A 19,957-nucleotide genomic window follows, 5' to 3' on the forward strand; every position below is an offset into this window, starting at 1 on the left:
TCATAATGAGATTGAAAACAGCGTTCAACAACCAACCCCACAAAAAAAAAAAAATACATTTACTTTAGCATTATCATCATTACTGCCAAGCTATGCCTGTGGAGGAAAGAACACAGAGGGTAAGATAAATGCCACATCTTAGAAGAAGGTGGCGATCAGATGCACACTCCGGCGTACCTGCAGATCCACCGTCAACATCACTGACTATATCTTCACCAACCCCGGAGATCTGCTTTTCCCAAGAGGATGTAAGGCAAGGACAGACAAAAGCCCACTCCTTTTCATTAGTGGAATAATATGTGAAAACAGTTAACAACTACATACTGTTTTCTGCGTCAGTATGGGGAAACTGCACTTGAGCCAGATCCCCAGGGGACTCCTGTGCACAGTAATGTCTGAGAGGCCCTGCTGTAAAGCACACTTAAACTACGAATCCACTAGGAAAGGGTCACCGAAGTTGTCAGGAAACACAAGAAGCAGAAGACTGGAAACACTGATGATAAACCCCATAAATGTTTCTGAAGCTGAACTTGTTCACTTTGAACCATTAGCAGAAAAAAGGCTGTACAGAGCTACCCCTTTCCTTTACAGCCCCAAACATACACCCAGTTTAACAGGGAGACTGCCAGGGAGCCACAGCGCTGTTATCACCGCCTCCCAGGGCGTATAGCGCTAACCCAGCCAACCCACCACAGGGCTTTGGTCCACAGAGGGTTCCTGAAGGTATCACCGGATTTTGCGGTGATGCGGGGAGGGGCATGCAGGAGAAGAATGGGGAAGGCAGAGGAAGATAAATTTTCAAATAATAAAACATTTTCTTAAGCAGTCTTGAAAATACATTATGATCTCCAAAAGCAGTGCTTTATTTCCTTTAAACATAAACCAAATATCTATTATAATAGACACCAGAAGGACAAGAGAGAATCCAAATCTCCAGAAGACTAGAGAGGGGAGATACTCTGTCTGAGGACTTGGGACTCGGGTCTTCTAGCTCCCAGGCTCTTTCTGCAGCATCACCTGCCAATCTTACAGCCTTGTGTTTGCAACTGCTTTCCTGCTCAGGGAGATACAGATTCCCAAATTCCAGTTTTCCCAGAAGTGCTCAATAAAAAGTTTACTATTTTCATTCAAATGTATCATCTCAACACAGTGACATTTTCTGAATACTAAAACTAAAGAGATTCTTATTTTTAAGAATTCTGTGGGGGAAAAGTGGTCATAAACACTGTTAAATGAACTCAGCTGTGGGGCTGACAGGGCAGAGGGGTGATGGGCAGCATGTTCGATAGAAACCTTACCTCTCACTTGATGCACAGGAATTAGCTTTCCAGCCAGCATATCATAGACATAAAGAACCTTGCTGTGGATGCTCGTGGCTAAAACCTCTTCTCCAGTAGCACTAAAACAGGCCTTAAATATTGGAAACTTCTCCAAATAGATGCTCTGGATTTTAGGATTTGTTTTTCCATCAACCTATAAGGAGAGGCAAAACGTTCCTTTTGGTTATTTCCATAGACTGTACCCTGTGAGTAAGTACTTCTCACCACGAGTTTCCATTTAAAAAATGCACAGCACAGGGTGCCTGGGTGGCTCAGTGGCTTGGGGCCTCTGCCTTGGGCTCAGGTCGTGATCCCAGGGCCCTGGAATCAAGCCCCGCATCGGGCTCTCTGCTCAGCAGGAGGCCTGCTTCCCCTCCTCTCTCTCTCTGCCTGCCTCTCTGCCTACTTGTGATCTCTGTCAAATAAATAAATAAATAAATAAATAAATAAATAAATAAATAAAAATACACACCTGAAACAGCGACACAGCATTATCTCGCGCGGCAACCATCACAACCTGCGCACAAGGATGGAACTGCACGGACGAGATCCGAGCCGTAGTAGGACGTTCCGCATTAGCATGGAGACAATTCTTTACCTGTGGAAAAAGACAGTGACAACTCTATCAATTCAAATGAGTTAACATTCTTTTTTTTTTGAAGATTTTATTTATTTATTTGACAGGAAGAGAGAGACAGCACGTACAAGCAGGCAGAGCAGCAGGCAGAGGCAGATGGAGAAGCAGATTCCCCGTAGACCAGAGTGCCCAGATTCAGAGCTTGATCCCAGGCCCCTGGAATCATGACCTGAGCCGAGGGCAGATGCATAACTGAGCCACCCAGGAGCCCCAACATTCTTTTCTTTAAAGCATGAAGGAAAGAAATTCAACAGAGCTTATGCTGAGAAGGAAGTACACTGGTATTATAACCACAAGACCACAGCTCTACTACCAACTAGCAAGTCATTTTACTAAATAATAATCCATTTTTACCATCTTTCTAACAAGGGGATGAAATAGTTAAGGTCTTGGGGGGACCAGGACAGTCATTTCCTCATGATATACCATACAGATTAGGAGACTGACTTCAAGGATATTTTACATAAAATTGCTACTCTAGCATTTTTGCATTCATGGCACAAAATAAAAGGCACTCTGTAATCGTCCCCATGGTTCTGTGGTTGGCATGGACAGCTATGTTCTCCTCTCAGAATACATGGTTCCTAGCTTAAAGCAATGATGACCTCATACAACATGCATTAGGCTATTTTCAGTTATTTCCTAGTTTTTACAGGTTGCTCTCTCTCCGTTAAAAACTCAATTATAGGGCACCTGGGTGGCTCAGTTGGTTAAGCAACTGCCTTCGGCTCAGGTCATGATCCTGGGGTCCCGGGATCGAGTCCCGCATCGGGCTCCCAGCTCCACAGGGAGTCCGCTTCTCCCTCTGACCTTCTCTCCTCTCAGGCTCTCTCTCACTGTCTCTCTCTCAAATAAACAAATAAAATCTTAAAAAAAAAAAAACAAAACAAAAAAAAACTCAGGGGCACCTGGGTGGCTCAGTCGGGTAAGCCTCTAGCTTCCACTCAGGTCCTGATCTCAGGGTCCTGGGATCGAGCCCCACATCGGGCTCTCTGCTCAGCAGGGAGCCTGCTTCCCCTCCTCTCTGCCTGCCTCTCTGCCTACATATGATCTCTGTCAAATAAATAAATAAAGTCTTAAAAAAAAAAACTCAAAGGAAAAAACAGAGTACTAGGTTTAGGTTTTGTTTATAAGAAACGAACTTAGATTCTTACGATAACTGCATTATCAGTGGATGTGAATCTACCCTACGAAGAGCTGACTGAACTGTCTTCATAAGGTGGAGGAAACACAATCACTCTGTCTCCTAGTAATCTGCCCAAATAGGGTTCCCTCCCCCATCTAAAGGATGCTACCATTTTATAAAGGAGAAAAATATCTGTCAGAGATCTGTAACAGATATCTAACTGAAACACTGGGCTGGGCAGGTACTTATTACCACAATGAACAAGTCAGATACAGTCTCACTAGTGCAGACCACTTTAGACAAGAGAGCCAGGAAGAACCTTCCTAAGTGTCATCTGAGCAGAAGGGTACGGACAGGTTTGGCCATAAGCAGTGCTTGAAGGACAGACAGGCAGAAGCAAGAGCAAAAGCTCAGAGGCAAGAAAGGACTTGGTGTGCTCAAGAAACAAAAAGAAGGACTGAGGGAACCTGGGTCAGAAACAAAGGGGAAACTTCTGGGACGAAGCTCAGACATACGCAGACACCAGATTATGAAGAGCAGTGGAGACTGTGATAAAGAATTCAAAAGTTTTCAAAAAGCAATGAAAAGTGACATGACCTGATGTTTTAGAAGCCCATCCTAGCTACTACTAATGAAGAACAGGAAGAGGTGATTGGAAGTGGGAGATACCCACTTCCAAGTCACCAAGTGACTGCAGTGCATGAGCTAACAGAGAATGGCAGCATGAACCAGGCTAGTGCCCAAGGAAACGCAGGGAAACGCAAAAGGAGAAATCAAACAATTGGTAAAAGATCCCTGGGAACATAATTTAATCTTCTTGATCATTTCTGCAGAAGAGTAATAAATGACAACAACATGTTTAATCCCACAGAGAACACAAACCCACACACTAGGTGTCAGAGGTAGTCAGCTGGAGGGGCCTAACTTGGCTGACTCTCACCTTTAAGATTCCTTTAGGAAGAGAAGCTGATGTAGATATGAAATTCCCAGTCCTTTGCAACAAATCATCTTCATCCTCTTCACTTTCACCTAAGTCAAACAAACCCACAAGGCTGAGTTTTAGAATCAATGAGATGGCCATTACCTTCCCCAAACATCTCTATATTTCAAACTTCGACTCCCCCCATTCCAGCCTCCAATCTCAATCACTTTATTTCAACTGCAATTGGTAAAAGTAAAACAAACTAAATTTGAAAGGGAGGGGAAAATAACACAGAGTCCAATATATATGGTTAAATACAAGCTTGACTCTGGAATGAAAGATATACATTCACAGACAATGACTAAAACAGGATGAAAATAATAAAAGTTGAAGTCAGTATTTAATTTAAAAAGAACAACTCATAATTATGGCAAAATTGGCAATAAGGTGGACAGCAGATCTGGCTTAACCCACATGAACAAGGACTAGTACTTCTAGTTGACTGAGAGACCAAGATCAGCAAACTGTGTATCAGAACTTCAAAGAGAACAGGGCTGCTTTTCTCCTGAGGATTCTAGTAAAGAGGGCCAAGAAGCTGAGCAACATTTTTAAAACACCCACATGGGGGACATCTGGGTGGCTCAATAGTTAAGTGTCTGCCTTCAGCTCAGGTCACGATGCCAGAATCATGGGATCGGGCCCCAAACTAGGCTCCTTGCTCACCAGGGAGCCACTCCCCCTGCTTATACTCTCTCTGTCAAATAAATAAAATCTTTGGGGCGCCTGGGTGGCTCAGTGGGTTAAGCCACTGCCTTCGGCTCAGGTCATGGTCTCAGGGTCCTGGGATCAAGCCCCTCGTCGGGCTCTCTGCTCAGCAAGGAGCCTGCTTCCTCCTCTCTCTCTGCCTGCCTCTCTGCCTGCTTGTGATCTCTCTCTCTCTGTCATTAAATAAATAAAATCTTTAAAAAAAAATAAAATAAATAAGTAAATAAAATCTTTTAAAATTAACTAATTAATGAAATAAATAAAACACCCGCAGGAAGAAGAGGGTAAAAGCCAGCACTAAAAGCCCTCTAAGATTCTTAAGGGGGTCTGGTAAACCATCAGGCTTCTAATTAGAGCCACAGAAGTCTACACCAAGGATTAAGGGTGAAATCAAAAAATTTTAAGAATTATAGGAAAATCCTCCACAGGGGCACCTGGATGGCTCAGACAGTTAAGTGTCTGCCTTCTGGCTCAAGTCATGATCCCAGGGTCCTGGGATCAAGCCCCTGCTTCTCCCTCTCCCTCTGCTTGCTCTCTCTGTCGAATAAATTTTTTAAAAAAAGAAAAAGAAAAGAAAATCCTCCATAAACTGAAACCCAGCTTTGAATCCTTACCATCTCTCACTTGAGTAAGATGCTGTGGGACTGTAGTGCCCCTTACCCAGCGACTACCTAGAAACAAATGCACAAATTCTCTGGAGAAAGATATCCTTGTCCTCTTATTAAGCAGCACTATTTTTTATATACTGTGCTCAGCACCCAATGAAATATAACTAGGTTAATAATGACAAGGTAAGGTAACTTGACTGAAAAACCTAAGGAATAACAAACAATTTTCATAGGAGATCTAAATAACTGTGTTTTTCAGACTTAAGCTTTTAAAGTATTATGTTTAATATTTTCAAGAATAATGAATATTCAGATACTGAACCAGAGAACTATACCACTAAAAAAAGAACCATATGTTAATTCTAGAACTGAAAACTACAGTAGTTAAAATTAAAATCCCAGTGGTGTTTTTAACAGCATATAAAAATTAGCTAGAGAGACAATCAGTAGTCTGGAAAATAGATCAGAAAAAATATCCAGCCTATACTACAGAAAGCAAAAAGGATCAAAAATGCAGAAAAGAACACAAAATACATTTAAAAGAATAAATAAAAACATTCAACGCACACCAACTGGTGTTCCAGAAGAAAAGGAAGACTGAACAGAAACAGTATTTGAAGAAAATTAGTGAGATTTTCCAGAACTTAAAAAAGACATCACACTAGATTCAAAAGCACTGTGAAGACCAGGCAGAATACAAAGCAAGCTAGAAGGATCAAAGGTTGGGGGGTGAGGGGGAGGAGATAAATGAACAAAATAGCAATAATAAAAGAATCCATCATGTTAAGGAATTATTGTTAATTTCCAAAGGCCTATGATGATAGTATTCTAATTATGTTTAAAGTGGGGAATATTTCCCTTTTAAAGATACTGTGCAAAATATTTACCAATAAACATGTAAAGCTAGGGTTTGGTCAGCACTGTGCCAATAAGAAGTACACCTTGAACAAGTCACTTTTATCTTTTTGAGCCTCACTCCCTTGTCCTAGGTAGTACACCAGGATATCCTAATGGTAGCTGACTGGTTAATAAGTGACCTAATCCATTTCCTTTTTCTAATGAATACAAAGACAAACTTCATTTCCTGGGAGTCCATGAAGTTAACGTGGCCTTGTGACTGAACTCTGGCCAATAAATCTAAGTCAAAAGTCCATGTACCACTCCCAGGACAGGCCAATAAAAGTCTCTTTTGGGTGAGCCACTCACTCTTGCCCTATAAGCCACCTGGATGTCAACCTCGGGAAACTGAAAAATCCAGCATGAAGTTGGCAAAATCTCTTGGGTCCCTAAAGCACACCAACCCCTCCTCACCACAATTTTTACATGCATGAAAAAAATAACTTCTATTGGATTAATCCACTGGGACATGAAAGGTTTTCTGTTTCAACAGCCAACATAACCTTACCTATTAATTACAAAGATCCAAACCTTCCATGAAGGGGCACCTGGGTAGCTCAGTTGGTTAAATGTCTACCTTCAGCTCAGGTCATGATCCCAGTGTCCTGAGACAGAGCCCCGTGTTGGTCTCCCCGCTCAGCGGGGAGTCTGCCACTCTCCCTCTGTCCCCCACCACCCCTGCTCATGTTCTCTCTCAAAACAAGTAAAATCTTTAAAAATAAATAAATAAAATAAAATGGCCTACGAATGCAGCATTCTAAAATGGATAATAAAATTACACTTCATCGAGGAGGGCAAACTGGTAACTAAAGAGGTTAGAATCATATATATAAAAAAAGGTTAAAGGATCAGGGATGTTAAACTTGGTAAAAAAACAAACCTGGAAAGATATTTCTTCAACAACAGAGTTTTACATGAAACAAGAAGTAAAATAAACTGTACACTATTTTTAGTTTTTTTAAAACTGTATACTTTTAAAAGGTAGGACTACAGAGTGTAGGGAGGTAAAGCTTGAAACTGGAAAAAAATTCTAACAATTAATCCTTTAGAAACAGAGAAGAGGGAAAACCAGTCCAGTAAACAGCATTATTTGATATGTTTAAGCAGAGGCTGAATTACCATCTAACAGATGCTATAGAAAAAGATTCCTGCAGTGGATAAATTCAGGCTGTATCACTAAGATTCCTCCCACCTCTAAAAGCATCTGGCTGGAAACCAGAAGGTAAAATTTTGACTTAGTAACAGATTGGGTTTTCTAGCAGAATTGCAGAAAACAACTGGTTCTTTAAATGGGCTCCTTGTACTTGAATACCATGAGGCCTGGACTCAAAGGGCCGAGAAGAAGGGAGGGAGAGGTGGTAGAGATAATCAAACAGAGGCTCATCAGAAATCAAGGATGCTAAGAAGAGAGCTCCTACATCGTGTGGGAGGATATACTGCAGACTCCCTAAAGGATTTCAAAAATCAATTCCAAGTCTAAAATGTTTAACTGCAAGCACACAAATCAGATCTTGGGAAGCTATCCACATTTATAATACCCAAACTGAAGGATCTAAAAAGGAGAGAATAGTTATGGGACAAGCCAAACTTAAAATCTGGAGTTAAAGAATAGGTTTTTACAAAGTGACAGATCATCTGGGCCCGACTGGACATGTGCTCCCTAGATATCCCATTTCCCAGCAGACAGCCATACTAGCTGCCAATAACTTCAGAAGGAGCACTGGATGAAGAACCGTTATTTTTCTTTAACCCCATGTCATAATGCAACATAGCTCTATTATGAACCAAACAACATAAAATTCATGCATTATTGCCCATACAACAAAGAACATACTACAAAATAAATCTTACATATTGTAAAAGAGCTTCCCTCAGAGAACTGGTAGACTTTGAAACCAAACATTTAAAGGCGGGGGATGGAGGGACATATTTGAAACATCAGGTTTTAACAAGCCTCATGAGAAAGCTCATAGAACAGAACAGGAATAGAGATTCGTTTACTAACTTAAACAGGTATCAGCACTCACCATCTGAAGATGTCTTCCGCTTACCAGTCTCTGCCCAGGCAGGTACACCCCCCATGGCATGCTGGAATCTAAGAAAAAATACAAAAATGAAATTTTGTGTTGGCTAATAAATGTTCACCAAACTTCAAAGACTTAAAGGGTATAAATTAGCTCATCCTTGAAAGCATGTATACAATCTCTGCCAAAGAAATTATCATCTTGGGGCGCCTGCATGGCTCAGTGGGTTAAGCCTCTGCCTTTGGCTCAGGTCATGGTCTCAGGGTCCGGATCAAGCCCCGCATCAGGCTCTCTACTCAGCAGGGAGCCTGTTTCCCTCCTCTTTCTGTCTGCCTCTCTGCTTACTTGTGATCTCTGTCTGTCAAATAAATAAATAAAATCCTTAAGAAAAAATTATCAACTTTAACAGAAAAGCTACTCACAAAGAATAGTCCCAACTTGCCAATATGGGAAACTTTTGTGAACCTCTAACTGTATGAACTAGTCTTGGATATAGAACACCTGGATACATATTTGTTAATTATTTTTGTCTAGTTACAGGTCTACTTATTTGCTCATATCAACACATCTCAGATCTTGGAACTAAGTGAAGAACTCTATATGTGGTTATAAACCAATGCTACAGTAACAGAATAATCTTAAAACACATCTGAAAGACTGGTAAGAATATACAAAACACAATCACATATCCTTTGAATAAAATTGGGAGCATTTCACTCTGGAAAAAAGCTAGCTTTATGAGAAGCATACTCTGAAGTGCTGGTTTCTGGAAAAGTGCAGAGTCATTCTAATAGTTTATTACAGAAGTGCAGACAAAATCACCAAACTCAGCCCACTGGCCATAAACAACTAGAAAACGAGACAAAACATATGAAACTGTTTTCAAAAATTGGAAAAAAACATAAGATTGTGATCCCTGAGAGAAAGGAAATAATAAGGTGAGTGCTGCCATCCCAGGATCTCCCCCCGAAGGCAATTTTTTGAGACCCTGGCACAGAACCAGTGAGAAAAAGTCAGACTTGAAAGAGGCTGAGAGAACTGGAATTTGAGGGGCACTGAATAACAGAAGAAAAAAAGAAACAGCTCCAGGTGCCTGGGTGGCTCAGGTTGTGTGACTGACTCTCGATTTCAGCTCAGGTCTTGATCTCACGCTTTTTTGAGTTCAAGCCCCAAATTGGGGCTCCATGCTGGGTGTAGAGCCTACTTAAAAATAAGAAAAAAAATTTAAAAATTTTTAAAAAGGATTCGCCGTATTAAAATATACATGAAAGAAAAAAGAGTAAATTTTTTTGAAAAAGCAGGCACCTAGGAGGCTCAGTCAGTTAAGCATCCAACTCTTCATCTCAGCTCAGCTCTTGATCTCAGGGTCGTGAGTTCAAGCCCTCACATTGGGCTCCATGCGGGGCATGGAACCTACAAAAAGCTCCAAAATCTGCACTGGGGTCCACAGACATTTTTGCTGAATACTAAGCTGTACATTCACAGGATGAAACTCCATGAGACCAGGCAAAGAACTAGCAGGGAGCTGTAAGCTGAATAACAGCAGAGTTCAGACACTTGAGTTTCAACCAGTCATGGGAAGGTCCTTAATAAAAACGCAGGGCATTCAGAAGAAATGGCAAAAGAGTCTATCTTAGACATGGGGCTAAACCAGCCTAGAGCAAATGCTCCTCTACAACAAAACTAAAAACAAATCCTGAGAGGATCAAACTAATCTCCAAGCCAATCAACTGCTTGACTAGACAAAGTCACTAAAAGTACTCACTCGTTCAACATTCACTCATTAAACACTCATTAAAAGCCAAAATCAAAATCCAGACACTGATCAATTTACCATTCACACTGCCCAAAATCCAATCAAAATTTCTAGACATGCAGGGAAGCATAAAAATATGAACCACAACCAGAACAAAAATTCAGTCAACAGAAAGACACAGAAATGACAGACTTAAAAGAATTAGCATATAAGGACTCTGAGTTCAGAGCCAATACAAATGAGAAAATGCTCAACATCACTCATTATCAGGAAATACAAGTAAAAACCATGATGAGATACCATCTCATACCCATCAGATGGCTAAAATTAACACAGGAAACAACAAACATTGACAAGGATGCGGAGAAAGGGAAACCCTCTTGCACTATTGGTGGGAATGCAAACTGGTGCAGCCACTCTGGAAAACAGTATGGAGGTTCCTCAAAAAGTTAAAAATAGAGCTACCCTATGATCAAGAAATTGCACCACTACTACCCAAAGAATACAAAAATACAGATTTGAAGGGGTACATGCACACTGACGTTTACAGCAACATTATCAACAACAGCCGAACTATGGAAAGAGCCCAAGTGTTCACCAATTGATGAACAGATAAAGAAGATGTGCTATATATATGCATATACATGAAATATTACTCAGCCATCAAAGAATTAAATCTTACCATGTGTAAGAACGTGGATGGAGGTAGAACGCATTACGCTAAGTGAAATCGACAGAGAAAAACAAATTCCGTATCATTTCACTCATACGTGGAATTTAGGAAATAAGAGAGACAAATTTACAGGATGGGGGAAAAAAGAGAGAAGGAAACAAACTGTAAGAGATTCTTACCTATAGGAAACAAACTAAGGGTTGATGGAGGGAGATTGGTGGGGAATGCTCTAGATGGGTGATGGGCATTATGGAGGGCACTTGTTATGATGAGCGCTGAGTGTTATACGCAAGTGATGAATCACTAAATTTTGTTTCCGAAACTAATATCACACTGTGCGTTAAATAACTAGAATTTAAATAAAGGTTTAGAAGAAAAATAAATGAGGTTAAGTTAAAGTACCAAGTTTTCAAATACTCAATGTTCAAATACTTAAATGTTCTTGAAAGTTAAAACCAGTTACTTAATCAGTATAATGTAAAATTAAATTTTTAAAATTTCTATTTTTGATGGGAACTAAAATGTAGGACACTAAGTAAAGTAAGTCAGTCAGAGAAAGACAAATACGGTATGACTTCACTCATGTGGAATTTAAGAACTAAAACAAATGAACACTGGGGAAGGGAAGGAAAAATAAAGTATGCTAAAAACAGAAAGGGAAGGGCGCCTGTGTGGCTCAGTTGGTTGAGTGATGACTCTTGGTTTTGGCTTAGGTTATGATCGATCGATCCATCCTGGGATCGAGCCCCTCGTCAGACTCTGCACTCAGCACAGATTCTGCTCAGGATTCTCTCTCCCTCTGCCTCTCCTCTCCCCTGCTTGAGCTCTAAAATAAATAAATAAAATCTTAAGGAGAAAAAAAAAAAAAACAGAGAGGAAGGCAAAACACATGAAACTCTTAAGTACAGAAAACAAACTGAGGGTTGCTGGAGAGGAGGTGGTCGAGGAATGTGGTAAATGGGTGATGTGCATTAAGGACAGCACTCGCAATGAGCACTGGGTATTGTGTGCAAGTGACGAACCACTAAACTCTACCCCTGAAACTAATGCTACACTACACATTTACTAACTTGAATTTAAATAAAATATTGAAAGAAAAAATATTTCTGAAGATCTGTAAGTCTGAATTGGAAGAATCACAATGAAATCATCATTTTATTTATTTTACTTACCAAAATTTCTTAAAGAAAGAAAGACTTTTTTTTAAGATTTTATTTATCTGTTAATTTAAGAGAGAGAAAGAGAGAAAGGAGTGGGTGGCCAGGGAGGGAGAAGCAGGCTCCCTGCTGAGCCTGGTGCCCAATGCAGGGCTTGTTCCCAGGACCCTGAGACGACCTGAGCCTAACTCAGAAGCTCAACCAACTGAGCCACCTGGGCGCCCCATGAAGTCATTATTTTAAAATATACATATATTTCCCAGCTCTGCTTAACTAAAAGAACCTAAAAGTAATGGAAAAGAGATGGTTTACCACATACAAACAAACAAGCAAGTAAGCAATACCATCACTGATTATATGTGGGTGGTAGGATTACAAGATTTAAAAAAAAAAAAATTTTTTAAGATTTTATTTACTTATTTGACAGAAAGAGACACAGCAAGAAAGGGAACAGAAGCAGGGGTTGTGGGAGAGGGAGAAGCAGGCTTCGGGCTGAGCAGAGAGCCCAATGAGGGGCTCAGTCCCAGAACCCCGGGATCATGACCTGAGCCAAAGGCAGACGCTTAACGACAGAGCGACCCAGGCACCCCCCAAAAACTCTTTTGTACTTGTATTCCCTCTCCCTCCAAAATATTAAAACTTAAACCATTTCTTCCAGTAGCAATGTTCTTACTACTTCAAAATGGAAACTCACTACCCAAGAAATTGTTCTAGCCAAAGACTCAGTGAATCCAAATAAACCACTCATTGTAAGTTAAAGCTTGGTAAATCACAAAGAAAAGAACACTTACTCTTCCTTAAGTCTCTTTTGAAGCTTGTCTTTTGAAAGTTTACTTTCACTGGCATTTTTCATCATATCTTTCCGGAACCGATTGCTCAACATGTCAACCCTATTAAAAACAGAACAACGGTATGCTTTAAACAACCTTAAAAGATTTGTCGCAACTAGTTGTTGCCTTTAAAAATTTGAGAACACATGGGGGTTGGGAGAAGGGGGGTAGGGTTATGGACATTGGGGAGGGTATGTGCTTTTGGGTAAATTGGAAGGGGAGGTGAACCATGAGAGACTATGGACTCTGAAAAACACTCTGAGGGGTTTGAAGTGGCGAGGGGGTGGGAGGTTGGGGTACCAGGTGGTGGGTGTTATGGAGGGCACGGCTTGCATGGAGCACTGGGTGTGGTGAAAAAATAATGAATACTGTTTTTCTGAAAATAAATAAATTGGAAAAAAAAATTTGAGAACACATTTAACCAAATATAGGTCAAGACCTGTGAAGTGTGCAATATCAAATACACATTAATTTTTGAAAAAAGATAAACACATAATAGAGGATGCTCTGAAAAAATACCAATGACTAATGACAAAAATCACACAAATAAAGAAGTTACTTCCCGCCCATTAAACTGATGAAGTCTAAAAAAAAGATAAGCAGTGTTTTTAAGAATGGAGTGAAATGGACACCTTTCAATGGGAAGGTAAACTGGGAGAACCTCCTGGTCAGTCTGGCATTTTTATCAAGACTCTGACACATGCTCATGCCCTTTGATTAAGTAATTCCACCTCAGAAAATCCTTATAGAAGCAATTAGAAAGGAGAAAAAGGTTTATGCAGAAAAACATTTGTCTCAACATCAACTTATCAAAGGGAAAAATAGGAAAACCTATCTGACAATACCTACATAAACTGTAGTTAATTCATGTAATAGACTATAATACATTTAAAATCATTTATAAAAGTTTTTATTCTTAAGTGGGGATAAACGTTTGCAAGGCCATACAGTTTCATCTCTTAAAACCATAGTACTGAGTGTGTTAGCTTTTTTCCTAGCCTTTTCTCAGTTTCAGACATTGTGCTAAGAGCTCCATACACGTTATTTCACTTAATCTCAAGAACCTTCTGATATTACTATTATCATTATCTCTGTTTGAAAGAGAAAAGGCAGGTTTCAACCTTGCCCTTGATCACTCAGGAACAGGCCACATTAAAAGACAAACTCAGATGGGACACCAAACACTATGCTTTCTTTGCCATTCAATACAGCACACAAGAGAAGAGGGCAGGAGAGAAGAACACCAACACATTAACAGCGGTTCTCCCTCGATGTGTGTTTATGAATGACCTTTTCCTTTCTCTGCTTTACAGTATTTTTCAAATCTTCACGTAATCATGTATTTGTAACGAGAACTTCTTTAAAACTTACAAAATGTTATTTTAAATATCCAGAGGGAATCTGGAAGAAAAAATAGGCAACTTACATTTCATCATTCTCATCTTCTTCATCCACCCAAACTGGCTTCTTTTGAAACAGAAAATTATCTTTTGCTTCATTCTCCACTTCTGAGTCACCCGAGTCTTCCTGCACTTGAACCTAGAGAAGACAAATGCCCTCAAGCACTGAGTTTTTCAGCAGACGCACACATCTTACAGTTGGAATCCTTCTTAGGCCCGCTGATGGAGTAATGAGACAGAATGTTAACCACGGCAAATGCTGGAAGCAGAAGAGAAAATGCGGAGAGGAGAGAATGGCACCATATGCTGAATAGGCAGGCTGGATGAAAAGTCAAGGAGTGAAAGCTGACATGCTGAAAAGGATCAAATAAGATGAGAAAAACAAAAGGTAAGTTGAAAGAGGAAAATGAGCTGGAAAAATCCCAGAACTACAGAAAGCATGGGACCAGAGGCAGACTAACATCAAAAATTATGTGACTGGGGATGCCTGGGTGGCTCAGTTGGTTAAGCAGCTGCCTTCGGCTCAGGTCATGGTCCGTCCCAGGGTCCTGGGATCGAATCCCACATCGGGCTCCTTGCTCAGCGGGGAGCCTGCTTCCCCCTCTGCCTCTGCCTGCCATTCTGCCTGCCTGTGCTCGCTCTCTCTCCCTCTCTCTCTCTGATAAATAAATAAAATCTTTTTAAAAAAAAAATTAGTGGCGCCTGGGTGGCTCAGTGGGTTAAGCCACTGCCTTCGGCTCAGGTCATGATCTCAGGGTCCTGGGATTGAGCCCCGCATCGGGCTCTCTGCTCAGCAGGGAGCCTGCTTCCCTCTCTCTCTCCCTGCCTCTCTGCCTACTTGTGATCTCTCTCTGTCAAACAAATAAATAAAATCTTTAAAAAAAAATTTAAAAAAAAAAATTATGTGACTGAATAATATAAGTGGCATTTCATTATTCTTAGACATACTGCTTCTCCATTGTTCATAACAATTCTTGATCCTCTACCTTAAGAAAATTTACCCTAGACTATTAAATCTAATTCTACACCACAGAAAACTCCCAGAAGTTGAGCTCGAGCTTTCCCCAAAACCGCTAATAGACACGTACAAATATTTTCTCGCTCTTCTCTTACCAGCCTATGATCCTTCAAAGCCCAATAAATCCCACCTCACAAAGACTGTTCCTTTGTTCTCTACTATAAAAAGTCCCAAAGGTCAGTTTTCCAGTAACAGTTCTCTATCTGCCAAAGAGATTTCTGCAGGTTCCCTCATAAGCACCCAAAGGAGATACTGACAATCAAATGACACACTGGCCACTTGTGAGGTCAGTATTCATTCACCAAACAGTATTCTCGGTGAGGCTTTGCTTGGCCACGTCACGTAAAATTTCACTGGCCTCTACACACACTTGTCTTCCTTTCCCTAATGCTTTTTTTTTTTTTCTCTTCAGCACATGTCTCTGACATATTTGCATTTTACTTTATCTTCTTTTTGCAACACTAGTACACATGGTCTAAAACAGCAAGGGACTTTTGTGTTTTTCTCCATTGCTGTGCCTCCTCCATTGCCTAGAACAAGGCCTGGAACTCCCTATCTTGGAAGAAATATCAGGTATAGCTTAAAAGAGATAATTAAAAGTGGCTCCTAAAAAGTGACTTAAAATGTGCAAAGGAAGGGGGGGCGCTGGGTGGCTCAATGGGTTAAAGCCTCTGCCTTCGGCTCCGGTCATGATCCCAGGGTCCTGGGATCCAGCCCCAATCGGGCTCTCTGCTCAGCCAGGAGCCTGCTTCCCCCTCTCTCTCTGCCTGCCTCTCTGTCTACTTGTGATCTCTCACTGTCAAATAAATAAATAAAATCTCTTTTTAAAAATGTGCAAAGGGGGTAAAAAGGGACGATAAAAAAGCAAGCAGGGTTTTCATTGCCCGAAAAGATATGTGGCCCCCAACAAACGAACAATGATCTGGCGAACAGACAGATGCACGATGATTCTCAGAAGCTGGCGAGTCCATCACTTGGGAAGCTGTTAAAAACGCACATTCTGGTTCCGTAACTCCTGAATCCGGATAAGGTACTGAGGCAGGGAACTGAACGGCCACAAAGAAAGAAACACAGGGTTTCGATCTGAGCCGCGACAAAATGCTCACGACTGCCCTGCGCTACACAGACGTGTAGAGAGCCTGCTAGATACCCGGCACAGGGGCTTCCCCGCCCCCTCCACCCCGGGGGCGGAGAAAAGCAAGGTCTCCGCCCAGTGGAGACTTCCAGTCTGGCCCCCGTCGGCGCCCGCGTTCTCGGGCGCCCGCCGACCTGAGCGCTCCCGGCGCCGCAGGTCGCCCAGGCTCCGCCCCCGGAGGCTCACCGCCCACCGTGCGCCCCGCCGGAGCGCGCCCAGCCCGCGAGCCGCGGCCTCCCTCACCCGCGAGCCTTGCAGACGCCGCAGCAACGCGTCCTCGTTGTCCTCGACGTCGCCGAACACCAGCTCCTCCAGGCACCGTTCCACGGCCGGTTTGTCCTCCTCCAGCGTCAGGCGGTTCCGCTGTCGGAGCCGCCTCTCCTCCTCCGCCGCGACTGCGATCGCAGCGGCCGCTGCGCTCGGCCGGGCCGGCGGTTTCCGCTGGGATGAAGGAGCAGCCTTTCGGGGCGGCCCGCCCGGCCCTGCTCCGGCTCTCCGGCCTGGCTTCGTTCGGTTCTTCCGATCCAGACTCACTCCGGGTCTCCGGTCCGGTTTCGTTCGGCTTCTACGTTCTGGCGGCATCGTTGGGTTGGAGAAGAAACGCAGGCGCTCACGTGGAACCTCGCTGCGCGTGCGCCGAGGCAGTTCGCTGTCCGCGGCCGCTGAGGCCCCGCGGGGTCGGAAGGAGCCTGCGCGGCCTGTCAGCACGTGACCAACACTCTCTCCCTACGTAACGCCCACTCCCCTCAGCAACCCCTCCCCGTAGGGGAGTTCCTCCGGGAGGACCGATCTTCCGGGTGGAGGGGGAAGCGGCGTGACTGGAGTGGAAAATTTTTTCCAACACAACTTCGCAGCTGCAACTGATTGAAGGGAGCACAAGAAAGCAGGAGTATAGGCTGGGATGACTGAATGAAACTTCTGCTCTTCTTCCTGACTTTTTAACCACTCGACTTAACACGAGCCGCGGTTGCCTTTCCCACCCCCTCGTCTTGGTACGGCCCTTGGAGTACGGAGCCTGCAGAGGGTCCCACGCTGGAGGAGAGAGAGAGGAGGGTATGTAGGGAAGTGGGCCAATCGGGGCGCGGGTCACGGCGCAGGCGCGCTGGGGAGGGAGGGCTATGCTAATGTTGTTGATATCCTGGGGCCACCCGAGTTAAAGGGGGGAAATCCGGGGGCTGCCGCAGCCGCCGCCGGTCTGGGCACAGCGGGGCCCCCCCCCTGTAGTCGCCGTAGTCCCAGGGAGAGGCGCCTGCCCCCAGCTCGGGGAGGGGGCGCCGCGGGCCCGGGGAGCACGGACAACCCCTACCCATGAGGCCCTGATGGAAAACACAAAGGATCTGGTGAGAGCCGAGCGCGGCAGCCGCTTTGTGTGCCAGGTGGGGGGGACGCCTACAGCTCCCAGACCCCAGCAACCCCTGCAGCTCCCTGACCCCCGCTCCCAGGCCTGCTTCTCCATCCCACGCCCCCTCAACCTCCAGAGTCCCCCTCCCCCTACCGGCCGTTAAACGATTCGGGGGGTTCCCCTCCCCCCACCCCCTCAGCCCCGGGCTTGGCGGGGGTTCTCTCTACTCCCTCCACTCTTTGGGAGAAAAATTTTAGAAGAAAGTTTTTCTCTGCGTCCCGCCCCCCCTCTCCCTTCAGCTCTGGCTGGTGTGGGGGGAGAGGGAGGCTGGGTTGGAGACTTTTCCTTTTTTAGCCGTCCAGGGTGGTAGAGTGGAGTCGTCCCTTGCCCCAGAGGGGCCTGGTTTGGGTGCTTTGCGGGGGAAGGTGCCTATCGGCTCCGGGGCGAGTGCCGCGAGGCATTTCGCACGTGGAGGTGGAAATATTGAAAGGGGGCGGGGTGGGCACGTGTGGGAGGGAGAGGTGGGAGTGGTGTTTGGGCAGCAGCCACCTGGGCCGCAAATTGAGAAGGGGTCTAGGTCGGTGGGCTTTCGGGACCGTTGCGTTCTCTTTTGTGAAATGAGAATCCTAACATTTCAGAGTCGGAAGAGACATTAGAGGTCACCCAAAGCAGCCGTCCCCTCTGCAGCCTCTCTGACAAGTGGTAGGTAGTCTGGTCTCTGCTTAAACCTTTAACCAACACTGAACGCTCTCTGCTGCCCCGGAAAGCCCGTTCCTTTTGAATTGTTGTTTGCCTACCCTTATTAGACCCTCTAGTCTCATTCATGTCCTTGTTAAGTTGCTCCCTTTTTTACTTCTCAAATTTTCTCTCACATCCTCCTCACCCACCCACCGCTCATTGGCCTATATTTTGTGTGCCAGGAAAGAACAGCAGGGAAGTGGAGGAAGGAGGATTTGAGTGAGAGTGAGGGCCAGCTGAAAACTTTGCTGGGTCATTTTCAAATGCGCTGGCTTGTATGCCTGAGAATGGTTGATATTTTCTACAGGAAGCTTGGGAATTACAGTCTGGCTGTTTTCTCTCACTAGTGCATCTGTCCGAAGGCAAAAAAAAAAAAAAAAATCAGCAGCAACTCTGTATTTCTCCTCTCTCAAAGTGCATTTGTTTGTGCCTGAATTTTCTCTAAAGCTGTCTAAAATTGTCTTTGGGAAGTAGTACTGAGGCTGTTAGAAGCATCTCTTCGTACACGGTGGCCAGTACTGCGCCCCTCCCCCTTCCTTTTGACCTGTGTCTTCCTTTCAAACTGGACTTCCTTCTCAAGTCCCTCCTTCACAGTACTTTCATTTCTTTTTTATTACTTACTTCTGTGGTTCTTTGATGAGATTTGAATTTTTTGTAGCGCTTTTATTTGCATACAGTTTGCAATAGTTTTCATGGTCTTTACATTAGTATATGCCATTTATCACTCAGTCGTTGAGGTGGTTCCCTTTCTGCTGTTGTCAGTTAAGGTTTTTCTAATGTTCTTCATTTGGTGAGCTGTGCTGCCTCCAAAAGTAATCTTCATAAAATCTGCAGGGCACTTGTTTTTTCTCTTCCTAATAGAGTGAAGTGGAGTCAAGACGTAACAGATAAGATGTAGAAGTAATGATCTGGTCTAAAAGCCAGAGAATAAATTTCCTTTTAAAACTACCAGTACCCTGTTTAAAATACTGAAACATTTTTCTCTTTCCTCCTGTCATGACTTGAGACTCTTGTTCTGCTCTACCATACTTAGACTCTATTTTTTTGTTTCCTCAACACCAGTGAGTGTTTAGAAAGAAAATAGCTGGTTTTTTGTGGTTTTTTGGTGTTTTTGTTTTTTGGGTTTTTTTGTTTGTTTGTTTTGTTTTTTTGCACCATTTCTTTCTCTGAATAACAAGTACCTTCTATTTATATAGAACCCCATCTCAGGGTTTCTGGCTGCCTTGCAAATTACAGCAAAACTGTCTTGAGTAAGTATTTGTTCATAAGTATCTTATGTTGGGCCATGTTTTTCAACAATCCGGTTTTAATTTTATAGAGTTTGATGTCAGTTTCATCTTAATCTAGTGACTAGAATTTAACATGGAAATTAATAGTAGGTATAGAAAAAAAACTGATAGAGCTGTGTAATTCTGTCTTTAAAGTTCTAATTACCATGGAGTTCCAAGTTATTTTCCTGCTCACTTTAAACATGAACTGTCATGACTTAAGCTGACTGACTTTGGAGACATTTGCATTCTGATCATACTAGACAGGAACAACTGGTTTTATTTTTAAAGAAGACACTGTTGAATTTTTTGTGACTGGTTATATGTTGTCCTAGTTAGAGT

The 19,957-nt window shown here is 43.1% G+C and overlaps 2 protein-coding genes across 10 annotated transcripts in view; one reads left to right on the top strand and one right to left on the bottom strand.

Moving 5' to 3' along the window:
• UTP18 (UTP18 small subunit processome component) overlaps positions 1 to 16,849 on the bottom strand; it is a 42,123-nt gene extending 25,274 nt beyond the window's left edge. For both annotated transcript variants that reach the window (XM_044248656.1, XM_044248655.1), the window contains exons 1-7: positions 16,511 to 16,849; positions 14,141 to 14,253; positions 12,676 to 12,774; positions 8,302 to 8,369; positions 4,023 to 4,111; positions 1,792 to 1,917; positions 1,299 to 1,473 (exon numbers count right to left, since the gene is read on the bottom strand). In XM_044248656.1, coding sequence (XP_044104591.1) covers positions 1,299 to 1,473; positions 1,792 to 1,917; positions 4,023 to 4,111; positions 8,302 to 8,369; positions 12,676 to 12,774; positions 14,141 to 14,253; positions 16,511 to 16,849 — 1,009 coding nt within the window. The remainder of the gene's footprint in view (positions 1 to 1,298; positions 1,474 to 1,791; positions 1,918 to 4,022; positions 4,112 to 8,301; positions 8,370 to 12,675; positions 12,775 to 14,140; positions 14,254 to 16,510) is intronic.
• Positions 16,850 to 16,906: 57 nt separating this feature from the next.
• MBTD1 (mbt domain containing 1) overlaps positions 16,907 to 19,957 on the top strand; it is a 67,238-nt gene continuing 64,187 nt past the window's right edge. For 2 of the 8 annotated variants that reach the window (XM_044248646.1, XM_044248649.1), the window contains exon 1: positions 17,403 to 17,607. In XM_044248646.1, the coding sequence (XP_044104581.1) occupies positions 17,587 to 17,607 (21 nt within the window). In that variant the 5' untranslated portion in view covers positions 17,403 to 17,586. Of the gene's footprint in view, positions 17,321 to 17,400; positions 17,608 to 18,247; positions 18,312 to 19,543; positions 19,598 to 19,957 lie in introns of those variants that run through there. The other 6 variants (XM_044248652.1, XM_044248651.1, XM_044248650.1 and 3 more) reach the window with 6 other exon arrangements.

The sequence above is a fragment of the Neovison vison genome, chromosome 5 (genome assembly GCF_020171115.1).
Source record: "Neovison vison isolate M4711 chromosome 5, ASM_NN_V1, whole genome shotgun sequence".
In the NCBI taxonomy this organism is placed as follows: Eukaryota; Metazoa; Chordata; class Mammalia; order Carnivora; family Mustelidae; genus Neogale; species Neogale vison.